General features: G+C 37.3%; 2 protein-coding genes across 2 annotated transcripts; one reads left to right on the plus strand and one right to left on the minus strand.

Annotated features, from left to right (window-relative positions):
• Positions 1–126: 126 nt before the first annotated feature.
• eIF3g1 (eukaryotic translation initiation factor 3 subunit g1) lies at positions 127–6,908 on the plus strand. Its single transcript, XM_074095283.1, has 6 exons — positions 127–332; positions 853–1,041; positions 1,591–1,755; positions 2,198–2,321; positions 5,827–6,041; positions 6,700–6,908. Exons 2-6 carry the CDS (start codon positions 853–855, stop codon positions 6,841–6,843), a joined length of 837 nt encoding a protein of 278 aa, XP_073951384.1. The 5' UTR covers positions 127–332; the 3' UTR covers positions 6,844–6,908.
• A 1,390-nt stretch (positions 6,909–8,298) lies between these two features.
• LOC141433778 (uncharacterized) lies at positions 8,299–9,769 on the minus strand. Its single transcript, XM_074095881.1, has 2 exons — positions 9,355–9,769; positions 8,299–9,268 (listed from the first exon to the last, which is right to left on the minus strand). Exons 1-2 carry the CDS (start codon positions 9,573–9,575, stop codon positions 8,905–8,907), a joined length of 585 nt encoding a protein of 194 aa, XP_073951982.1. The 5' UTR covers positions 9,576–9,769; the 3' UTR covers positions 8,299–8,904.
• Between the last annotated feature and the right edge of the window lie 2,449 nt (positions 9,770–12,218).

Consider the following 12,218-nt stretch of genomic DNA (forward strand, 5'->3'; position numbering starts at 1 on the left):
GTTTTTGCCAAAACTGAAGCTATTTTTTTTTCAGCGATAAAGATCAACATTTTCAGCTTTATCGCTGTATGCCACGTGAGCAGATTTGACACTGGAAACGAGCGTCGAGCGACTTGCATGTCGCCCGCCGCGCCTTTAGTACTCTGAGTAGTCTGTGGACACTGCGTGTGAATGAATTGAATGCCTTTTGTTTCATTAATTTGCTCAAAATCTTCATTCATTCATTTCATGCTCCCTTTTCGCTGATGAGTTGTGCGGAAATTTAACCCTAAAATTGTACAATAGGACTTGAATTTTTGTTACATACACAAGGCACACCTTCCAAATAAAACGTAAGTATTCCATATCTTCATAAGTATTTTGTTTCCTGAATTATGCGTTTTATAACCAACATCACTCGTGTTGAATTATTGACATATTTTATGTTAAATCTGTTTTATAATTTTGGAAGTGTAGTTTTTAAGTAGTGCTAAAAGTAATGCTACAGATTTATTCTTTTACTCCATGCGATCGGTTCGGCTTGAGAAAAAACATTGCATGTGGATATACTTAATGTATGTATGTATGTAAACTCTTTATTGTACAAAAGAAAAGAAGCAAAACAAAATTGACAAACTTTGAGAGACTTAATTTATAACAAAAGGAAAATTGTACATTTTGTTACTCAAAAGTTGAGTCAGAATTGCCAATTTATTGACTATAACTTGTTTCGCAAACACAGAACAATTAACATAATATTTAAATATTACTTTGGGTCAGCCCCACGGATTAGAAGGTACCTCGTAATCAACTTATATTTTGTGTTTATCATTACATTAACAGTTTACATTGTTTCTTTTGCCCTATTTCTAGATGAGAGTAGTTGATGAAATCCAGTCTTCATGGGCTGATGAGGTCGAGATAGACCAGGGAGCCCTGCCACCTCCATCAGAAGTTGTAGAGAATGGACTAAAGATTGTTACAGAATACAAATATGATAATGACAACAAGAAAGTGAAAATTGTTCGCTCATACAAAATTGAGAAACGTGTTGTGTCTAAGGTATGCAATTTAGAGTAAGTTTAAATTTAAATCTTCTACTTTAATCCCGTGCAAAAAGCTCTACAGCTATGATATGATTATTCATTCAACAGCAAAGGAGTGACACTAACTAAATTATGTATCTGCATAGTAAATAACCAGATGATTATTTAAAGTACTACTATTACTTATGTTTTATTTTATTTCACTTTATTATTATTTTTTTTTTTAATAGCCTATATAGTGTCCCACTGCTGGGCAAAGGCCTCCCCTTTCTCCTTCCACTTTATTATTATTATGTTTTTTTTTTTGTTGTATCTATTATTTATATTTGTGTGCCCTGAATTTTTTTTTTTTCATTTTAATTTACTTACATATTATGTATCTGTAATAGAGTAAGTAAGTGAACAGTTAGATTCCTTTTAATATCCTAAAAAATATTGAAACTCCATCTCACAGTTTCACTGAAAAGTAATTACTAAAGCACAGTAATACCAAGTTCACACCTCCATAAAGTACATCTCTATAAACACCTGAGTACTGTAGTGGAGTTACACTGTTTTGTTTCAGAGCATTGCCAAGCGTAAAACTTGGAGCAAGTTTGGAGACTCTGCTAATGACAAGCCTGGGCCAAACCCAGCCACCACCAATGTTGCTGAGGATGTGTACATGCAGTTTATTACCAGTAAAGAGGAGAGCCAGCGACCTGATGATGGTCAACTTGATGGTCTCAAGGTAAACATTTTTTTACACCAAAATAGGCTTGCATTTGACCACAATCATCAGGCAAGTGAGGATGTGGACCATGATTGAACATGCTTGCCTAATAACATGTGATGGTTTGAAAGAATCAATGAACATTGTGCAAACATTAGCATAATTCATGCTTAACGATTGCCATGCATTTTTTTACTCCATACATTTGAAGGAATCCCATGCTGCTGTAAAAAAATTGTTCCTTAATTAATGAAAAAAATCACAAAGAAAAATCATGGCATCAATAGTAAAACTATTGCATCTGATTAACTGAAAATTAAGCAGCTCAACTAACAATTATGAATCTGGAATGGTGAGACCAGTTCTGTTTTTCAGGGGTAAATTGGATCAAATGCGCCTTATAATTATAATTTATAGTTTTGATTAATTTGGTTTAATGTATGTTATTTACGTTTTACAGCCCCAGACTAGCAGTGTCATCTTTAAGTGTCGTACTTGCCAAGGAGAGCACTGGACTCTGAGTTGTCCCTTCAAAAATACTCAGATGGCACAAAGCAAACCTGGAGAGGCAGCTAAAGCCTCAGGTATGTAATTTTCACAACTTTTAGGGTTTCAACACTCAATAAGAAAAACAAAAACCTTATAGAATCATCATATCCAATATATAGTCATAGCCAATTTGCTGTGGAATCATTGAAGTGGAAATTTGATATGCACATGCATTTCTGTGATCCAAACACTATTTATTTTATGAAGACATACAATAGTTAAAAGTTCCAATAAGTAAATTGTGCAATCATCTCTGAAGCAATTAAAATGATGTGAAATTCATGATTTTTTGCTCTTAGGCTACTTGGTCCGATCGGCTTGTCCGATTGATTGGACAACAAATTATTTTTTTACTGTTGATTCAATTGATTGTACTTTAAAGTTCTCGTAACCCGAGTGTCGAACTACTAGGACTATTACTGTAGTGTTGTATTCCCAACTCTACAACCAAGTTGGATCGTTTTGACAGTTTATTTAACAAAATTATTACTTTAGGGTAGTTTCAACCGCACCTGTCACAAATTATTAAATAATCGAGGTAGGTGTTGATTTTCATTGGTTTAGAAGAGTCTTAAGAGGCTGAAAAGGCTTGATTTTATGGTCAGGAGTTTTGTTGGAGTAACTAAAAATATATTTTCTCACTTTCCTTTCATCTCACCATCCATCAAGATGGCTTGAATTTGTTTTTTTTATTAATCTGGTGAAATCCAGGCGTGTTTTGGCTACAAATGGCCTAGAGCCCTATATTTTATTTCACCATAGTGTGAACTATTTCAAGATGATTTAATTTCGGAAAAAACGGTGAGTTTTTACCATTTATTTGTTTTTTCAACCTTTTGGTATTTCGTTTTTCTTTCAAGTTTTATAACTTGTGGCTTTATTGTTCTAGCCGCGAGGCGTTTTTTTTTATATATATAAACAAACACCCATTCCTTCTTTTGGGATCTATTTTTGCGCATCGGCATCGCATTTCGGCATGCTGGATGAAGATTTATAAATTGAAAAGCACGCGATGTCGGCCGCCATGAGGACCCCGCCCGTGACGCTTCGAATTTTTGTATTTGTTTTTTACTTTATTTTGCGTCCATAAACGGTCAGTGAAAACTTTATTTTAACGCAAGATGCACCAACGTCAGATAATTGAAGAACTATAAAATGTTGAATTTGGAAGTGTAATTCCACATGCCCTTCTGGCTTGCTACTTTAATTTTTTTTTAATTATAAGGCGTATGCTTAACGCATTATTATTTTGGCCGTAATGTAATTTTTAAGTTACAATTGTGTAATTAGCTCCTTGCTATTATTTAAGTTATTTTTTTTGGCTAAAGAGTCCATTAACCAAGTACGACGAAATCAGACGAGAACTGGGAGCCTCTATCAGGTGAGACCTAGTTTTTATTGCAACGTCTGAGTCCCCGGCTTGGGTTAAAAAAGTCCAAATTTCCTCTATCTGCTGAGTTTTGGCTGTTTTATTTTCTTTAAAAATAGCCTGGCGTCCGAACTTTTATTATTGTGTATTAGATTTACCTTCCATTTTATTGGTGAACTTTAACAATACAATACAACTATAAACCTTCTTTTTTTTTAAAAAACATGACATTACATTTCCTTGGAGTCCGATCAGTCGGGCCATTAGGTTGTTTTTTTTTTCCTGTATGACTGATCGATAGTAAAGAAGAACTTCAACTTAACCCGACCGGATCGGATACGCTCCGACTACAACGATCTCGCTCGCTGCGCTCGCTCGATCTGCGGCGGTGCTTTTGTTTAGAGTACTTGGTTGTAATAAATGTAAGATTGATTCCCCAAACAAACAAATAAATATATCCTGTTGTGACACATTATTTTGTATATTATAAAAAAAAACTAAATGAACAATTACCGATCGAACCATCAGGAATAAAATAAGTTGTGTGGTCGAAGAACGATGAATTTTAAAAGTCTCATGGTTCGATCGATTGGTCGACACAAACATTGAAAATCCCATTAGTTTGATTAGTAGGACCATAATACTTTAAGAAATCCTCATCATCAGGTGAATCAAACCAACAGTAAAAAAATATTTGTTGTCCGATCAATCGGGCAAGCCAATCGGACCAAATGGCCTAAGGGATTTTTTAAAGGATCCCACTTTTGCTAAGTAAAGAATACAATGATCATAATAATATTTTTTTAGGTTAAGCCAGGGGTTCCCAAACTCAGTATACGGGACACTTACATTGGTTAGGAACCCCTGGTAGTGCTAGCGGTACACCCCGAAATTCAGCAAAAAGCTGCAAATGGTGTTAAAAGCATGAAAATCGGAACGATTGATCTTTAGGCCATATGAATCAATTTGACTCATAGCACGAAAAAAAACGAAGCAATTCAATGGTGCGTGTGAAGTTCCCAATCCGCACTGGGCCTGCGTGGGAACTATGGCCCAAGCCCTCTTGTTCTGAGAGGAGGCCTGTGCCCAGCAGTGGGACGTATATAGGCTGGGATGATGATGATGACGAAAAAAAAACAAGAAAGGAGGAGTTATGACGTCATCTTTTTTTTTTGTATGGGAAAAATGAAATGGCTTACTAAGCCAATGCTTAAAATATATCAAATCATTATATTTCAGTCACTTGTTTTAAATTAAATTAAAAAGCATTTTCAAAACATACCAAGTTTGGGCTCCTCCAGTCCAGATATGATATGGTCGAGTTAAATCATTATTTGTAAAATATACCTAAAATGACATGAATGAAATAGCCTCATATCCAACCAAGAAAGCAATTATGAAAATATTTACATTTAGTATTTTTTTATTATTTACATATTTATTTCAAATAGTTGAAACAGGTATAAAAAGTTATTTGCTCATTATCAGCAATTATTATTATTGGTTTGCTTTTGATTCAAATGTTTGTCGTGAGCATGTACCCTGCTGCCGCTCCCTGCCTGCTTCCCTTTCTTGCTCGCTCGGCGGCCGGCGGCGCACTCATGACTGAGCGCTAAATGTAAATATTTTCAAAATTGCTTTTTTGGGGTTGGATAGAGGCTATTACATATCATTTTTTTAGGTATATATTTTACAAATAATGATTCAACCGTATCATATCTGGAGGAGCCCAAACTTGGTATGTTTTGAAAATGGTTTTTATTTTAATTTAAAAAAGTGACTGAAATAATGATGTGATATAGTGTTAGAATCGGCTTAGTAAGTTATATAAAAAAAAAGATCGACGTCAGAACTCTCCGTTTTTTTTCGTGTTACGGGTCAAATTGATTTGTATGGCCTAAAGATCAATCGTTCCGATTTTCATGCCTTTAACACCATTTGCAGCTTTTTTTTGGCGTACCGCTAGCATTATGGGTTAACCTGTCTGTTCAGCCTAACCACAATAAGTTAGTTTTTCTACTGAACAATCTGAATAAAAACTGATACTTAAGTGTTTTCTTCACCCTCGAAATTGGCGAAATCATCAATAAATTTGATGGCGCCATGTCAAAAAAAATATTTATTGACTACACAAAACAACAATTTTCTAATCAATGTGATTCCAATTTCAGATCCCAAAACAACCACAACCAACAAGTATGTGGCTCCGTATTTGCGCGAGGGCGGTGCAGGCCGCGGCACCGGTCGCGGGATGCCGGACGCTCGCCGGGACGACATCGCCGCTATCCGTATTTCTAACCTCAGTAACTTCGCCGTTGAGGCCGATCTTGAAGATTTGGTGAAGGTGTTTGGCCCTGTGCAGAAATTGTATCTTGCCAAGGAAAAGGTGTGTTTCGAGCTTTTATTTAGTTTCATCTTACTTTTTGCCTGTGTATGTCTGTTCTCGAATAAGGTAAAAATCCGAGTGCTCGACACGCTAATGCCCAATAGACGAATGAATGAAAGAATGAATGACATAAGATTAAAATGTCAACTACTGGGCCAGTGACGAGCACTCGTACGTTTACGTTATTGCGAGTAAAATTTTACAGGATGGACTTGAGATATAAAGTAGTTGACTCAATGTCTAGGATGGGGGCACCCACCATAGGGTCAATGTAGGGGGGGGTAATATGTATGTTTGCATTTCCGAAAAATAAATCTAGGTAGGTAGTAGGTAGCATAGGTAATTTAACTGTTCCAAAGTTAACTTAAGGGGCGGTTCCTACACGGGCCATATTTTCACTGCAATATGTGGGCGGCAACTATCGGTGTCCCTGTCTAACATGGGAGTAAGAGAGGGACACCAATAGTTGCCGGCCAATAATTGCAGTGAAAATATGGCCCGTCTACGAGCCGCTTTAAGGGATGCATGAAAATATTATTTTTGGTTGAGGCTCGGCGCAATAAAGGTTGGGAAACCCTGCACTAAAGACTAGTAAACAAACAGTAAGTAAGACTAATACAGTTGTTATAGAAGAATTTCAATACCATTTTTGTTGCAGAGTACTGGTCACTGCAAAGGATTTGCTTATGTCCACTTCAAGTTCCGTGCTGATGCTGCTAAGGCAATCCAAACCCTCAATGGTCACGGTTATGATCATCTTATCCTGAATGTGGAATGGTCTAAGCCTCCTCAGAACAATTAACTGTCTTTCTGTCTGTTAATTTTTTTCCATTATTATTCACAAAATATATTGTGTAAAAACTACAATTGTTTTATTTTCCTGTGGTGTTTTTGATTCCTTTGTGTTTGTTATTGCCTACTGCACTACTATTGTTTTAAAAAGAGCAAACTCATTGGCCAAGTCTACAGTAAATGAGCTGTCTTACGAGGCAGCCGTATAGTGTATAATTTTGTTCAACACTGAATTCAACATTCAACTAAAAAATACATTAAAAATCTCTACTGTTTAACCCTTTACCAGGCGAAGGGATATATTCCTCCCACATCTTATATTGGTTACCGTAGTCAGGTTTTAACTCCAAACCTCCTACAAAATATTTTGTCGATCCCTGAAAATAGTATTTTATTATCTTCATTCACAACACGCTTCTAAATCGCGTAATTGTTAACTGTTTGAAGCATTCATTCTTTATCCAGGTATTTTGCCTACTTCCATTTACAAGATTTTCTTTGATACACAAGTGAATTGTTGTAAACAATATAAATTACATGCAGGACTTTGTATTATGAGAGCTGAACTGGTAGCTATGTACAAGGCATTAACATATGTGCAGGAAATCGGAAAAAACCAGGTTGTGATTCTATCAGATTCAAAGAGCGCGCTTCAACACCTGGCTCGGTGTACCTCGGGCACTCGAGGGATGCCGATAGCCTACGACATCTTAAAACTGGTGTACAAATTGCGCTCAGACGGTGTCCAATTGGTCTTTTGAAAAATGAAATGAAATTGAAAAATGTCGCGGACAGATTAGTGTAGGTAAAAAAGTTTATTGGCCCAACTAAGGGCATTTGGTACGGCACCATAGAGAGTAAAATCTTCAAAGTACCCTGGTTTGATAATTCCAGCCTCCCCAGGGATCTTCTCGTGTGGGCTTTTCGTGTGCGGTCTGGTCACATTCCACTGAACAGTTTTTTGAATTTGATGAGAGTTGTGCAATCACCTTTGTGTATAGGTTGTAATAAGACTGAAGACCTAATTCACTTTCTTTTGGAATGTGATCAGAATAAGGACATCAGAGACAGGTATTTGGATGGTATGGGCTTGTTCAATGGAGGTGTAAATGTAATTCTGAGTCGACCGCTTTCAGAGGAGGCGATGCTGATTTACAGGTTCATTAGACAGGCCTTTGCATCCAGAGACGTGGCTTCAGTGCAACGGAGAGCGTGAAATTTGTAGTGTGGTGTATATAACTGAGGCTCCCCATGAGGCTGACATAGTCACATTTGGTGTACTAAAGCCTCGTTAAAATACTAGATTAAAAAAAAAAAAAAAATACGAGATACTACACTACTATTGTTTACTACTAGTAGTGCAGTAGTGTAGAAATTAAAGCATTTTGAACCTATACTGAATCTGATTGACTATTCTATGAGTGGTGTTTGTATTATATTAACAGGATTAGACAAGTGAAAGATGTTTCACTGAGTAGTAATTTATTTGAAGCTTTCATCGACAATCCTTATTTGATAGTAAAATTGTGCAATAACAAGGTAAACATATAACTTTGTATACTGACTACAAAATATGATCCATCTCATGCTGTGTTCATTAAATTAAATATGCATATTAATCACTAGATTTGTAACAAGCTTACTAAGTGAAAGTCAAATAACTTGAAGCAATTATCCCTTGTCCTTTACAGTGTAAAGACTAGAAGTGTTGTAATAACAGCAAATCACAAGTACCTTTATGAAACTAGTCAAAACCGTTTATGACGACATTGAAGGGACAGCAATATTTGATCACTAAACACGATTGGTTATTATAACCAGTGTTACTTTGGTAAATTGGTATAAGATTGTGGTGAGCTTTTTTGGTTGTTATATTCAATATGTTGTTATAACTGGTGTCGCTATAAACGATTTTGACTGTAGGAACAAAACAAGAATCTTTAAATACAACACTGTACCAACCAAATCACACTCAAATGTATGATTATTGGTAAACTTACTTATTAGTGGAGCACAAACACACAAGCATACTATTTACATCATTTACATATACACTAACTTAAGTCTCCAATTAGATATCAATATCATATTTTTCATCATCACTATTGGGACTGTAAACTTCTTCTGGGAGATGCACTTCCCCACAGAACATGAGTTCGACATAGTGGAAGTAATCCAATGCAATGTTAGTTAGCATTGCTCCTGTTGTTATGCCGAGGATTGTGCCTATTACTGGCCTTTGACCAACTGAACTTCTTAGAATAGCCCACAAGAAGATGGAGCCGAGTGGCCAGAGACAACCACCAAGGAATGCCCACGAGAACCGCCGGGCTGGTACCGCGGCCGCCATGTGGGGCCGCGCCCAGAGCCATAGCCCTGCCCCGCAGCCCGCAGATAAGAACAACACATCAGTTACATCTCGTCTCGGAAACAATCTAAAAATTAAAAACATTATCAACAATGGAACTCAATGACATCTTAAACCTTTTGATAAATTAGACGACATAAGTATCAGCCTTACCTGACCATCAAATGAGGATTCATCACAGACACAGAAAGGGTTGTGTAACTAGCTAGACCTTGTAAAGGTATGTAGTAGTACAACACATTGTCTCTTGTGAAAGGCGGTATTTTTACTTTGTTTACAGACTTATTAACAAAATCTACTGCCTTCGGTACTGTAGCCGGCATGCTGGAGATATGACCTCGAATGTTACGGTAAATTCTTTCTAGAATCTCCATTTTAAACGATTGTTTCAATATTTTAGTGAATACGTATTGCACTCTAGACTATTACGCTGTTAAGGTTACGCTCATAGACATAATTTGGCAAGAGCTAAGGTTTGATGTAATGCAATCCTTAATTTTTAGTGCAATGTACTTTGAAGCATTCGTTCGATCAAACATTCGATCTACTCCGTCGCACGCACGCACGCTGTCAGTCATCAAATGTCAAAGTGACAGTGAGTGTTGCCGTGTTCTAGAAACTCGAGTCGCTAGGCTATACTCAAAATCAAAAGTCTCTAAAATTAATTGGGAAATAATAAGTGCAGCGACTAAAGTTTTATTTGGCATCCGCAACGGAACATCTGTTTTTGTATGTAAGCAACGGGTTAATAGAGAATAGAAGCTATTAAAATAATATGCCATCTTTACAATACCAGCAAATTATGCAAAATCGAGCGACAATTTACAAACAACAAATAATATAACTTGGCTACCGATAAATATTACTATCTTCAAAATTGTTGATTTGGCGACTAATATTATAAGTCAGCTACTTTATTTATTTTTGAGCTTCAATATCTGTCTACTAATTTAATCAAAATCAACCCCCAATAAAGAGCATCGTAATTAATGACTTAATAATATTTCGTCTTCTTTTTTAATGAAAATTAGCAACACACCTCGTAGTGCGCTGCGCGGCAGCGAGAGCGCGTACGCGCCGTAACCGGCCGGCCCGCCAATGAGCGTGCTGCATTCAGAATACCGCAACTAGTCGCATGTATTTGTTTACAATTAGACACAATTTAGAAGTGAATACGTCTTTAACAAAAATATACTAATTTTTTCATAATAGGTTCGATCGTTACCTTTTGAACCTCAGAGTAGAAAATAAATAGAAGCCACGCTATGGCGGGGCTTCGTCGACTTTCTGGCGGGCCGCTTTTGGCTGGATACACAACACAGAAGAAATGATAGGTTCGGTCGTTGCCTTTTGTACCTCTAAGCAGAAAATAGAAGCCCCGCCGTAGCGGGGCGGAGTGGAGGCAGCGGAGCGGAGGCAGCGCAGCTGAGGCTGCGGAGTGGAGCGGAGGCAGCGGAACGGAGACAGTGGAGCGGAGCGGAGGCAGCGGAGCGGAGTTGTCTATCGCCACTTCGTTGTCTCCTCTACTCCACTGCCTCCACTCCGCTCCACTACCTCCACTCCGCTGCCTCCGCTCCCTTGTCTCCGCTCCACTCTGTTGCCTCCGCTCCGCTGCATCCACTCCGCTCCGCAGCCTCCGCTCCGCAGCCTCCGCTCCGCTCCGCTGCCTCTGCTCCGTGTTACTCCGCTCCGATCCGCTGTCCCCGCTTCACTCCACTGTATCCACTCCGCTACCTCCGCGAGCCGCGCCGTTTTACGTTGACGACGCCGCAACGTGGACATGTGGCCGGGCCCTTAGTCGCTAATTATTTAAATTCTAACGTATAAAATAGTGGACATTATATAAAATTAGACTTATCACTGTTCATATTTTGATGACAATTTTATTAAATTTGATGTAAGTACATTTATGGTTGCTTCAGCCATAATTTCCGTACACTAATGTATAATATTAGAGGTGACAATATTAAATTACTGTTAAAATTGTTTTCTAGATGCAATAGATACAAGCAAGATTATTAGAAGCTTAACATTTGTAGGCATATTACAAATTTAGTTGCTATATAATAATCGTCATGCTGATTTATTAAAACGTAGCTTGGATTACACAATTTACAGTCGCATGAAAAGTATTTATTAGGCGCTTTAAATTAGTCGCTGATCTATTAATTCAGAAGACAAATAATTAAATTTGAAGCCAAAAATGACAGTTTAAAGAAGTTGCGTTAATTACAACCCAAATTAATTCCACCAGGAGCGAGCGGACTCAGGATTTTGTCTGGGAAAGGCACAAGAGGCCACTGGTGGCCTGAAAGGTTGGGATACGAAAAAAACAAAAATCAGAAGATATCCGAATTCACTGAAAAAAGTATCATTCAATAAAAGCTAGTGTTTTTAAAGAAATAAATGTAAAACTTAGACATGAAAGGAAATTGGATGTCTTGATCGAATTGACAAAAAAATATCTATTATTGGTCCTAGAACTCTAGAACTACTTTAATTTGTATTCCAAAAGTCGCCAGATAAGTCGCTAAACCATTTAATTTTTTTGTCGTTAAAACTTGGTCGCTAAGACTTAAAGTGCGGGCACATGCAGTCGCTCGTCACTCATTTGAAGCGATAAATCTAGTCACGTGACCCCATTTTGAATTTGATTTTGAATTTCCCGTGACAAAAAATGAGGGCTATCGTTTTTTGTCTCACTAGATGGCGCACTGTTGCGTGAGGTTTTTAAGTATGGCTTTCAAAGTCTGTTATTAGGTACGGGCGTGAAAACAAAGTTTAGATTAAAATCATATTTAATACACCTTAAAACCGTACCATAAAAATATCGAGCATGCCACAGTGTTGCATAGTCCCCGTTTTGTTCGGAAAAAAGGGAGGACAAAGGTTTCCGAAAGACAAAACTGTCTCAAAACACAGACATTCATTGCCCCGGAACGCATATTTGCCATAATTAATTTCAGATATTGCAAAATATTCTCAAAATTATTCTAATTATATAAATAAACCTAGTG

Source organism: Choristoneura fumiferana, chromosome 12 (assembly GCF_025370935.1).
Source record: "Choristoneura fumiferana chromosome 12, NRCan_CFum_1, whole genome shotgun sequence".
Classification (NCBI taxonomy): Eukaryota; Metazoa; Arthropoda; class Insecta; order Lepidoptera; family Tortricidae; genus Choristoneura; species Choristoneura fumiferana.

What these genes read in the sequence shown, in the direction of transcription:
- eIF3g1 (XM_074095283.1), top strand. Translation starts at nt 853, where the DNA reads ATGAGAGTAGTTGATGAAATCCAGTCTTCATGGGCTGATGAGGTCGAG. An exon ending in AGAAACGTGTTGTGTCTAAG is followed by an intron (nt 1,042 to 1,590) that starts GTATGCAATTTA and finishes GTTTTGTTTCAG; the next exon opens with AGCATTGCCAAGCGTAAAAC. An exon ending in GTCAACTTGATGGTCTCAAG is followed by an intron (nt 1,756 to 2,197) that starts GTAAACATTTTT and finishes TACGTTTTACAG; the next exon opens with CCCCAGACTAGCAGTGTCAT.
- LOC141433778 (XM_074095881.1), bottom strand. Translation starts at nt 9,575, where the DNA reads ATGGAGATTCTAGAAAGAATTTACCGTAACATTCGAGGTCATATCTCC. An exon ending in AATCCTCATTTGATGGTCAG is followed by an intron (nt 9,269 to 9,354) that starts GTAAGGCTGATA and finishes TTTAATTTTTAG; the next exon opens with ATTGTTTCCGAGACGAGATG.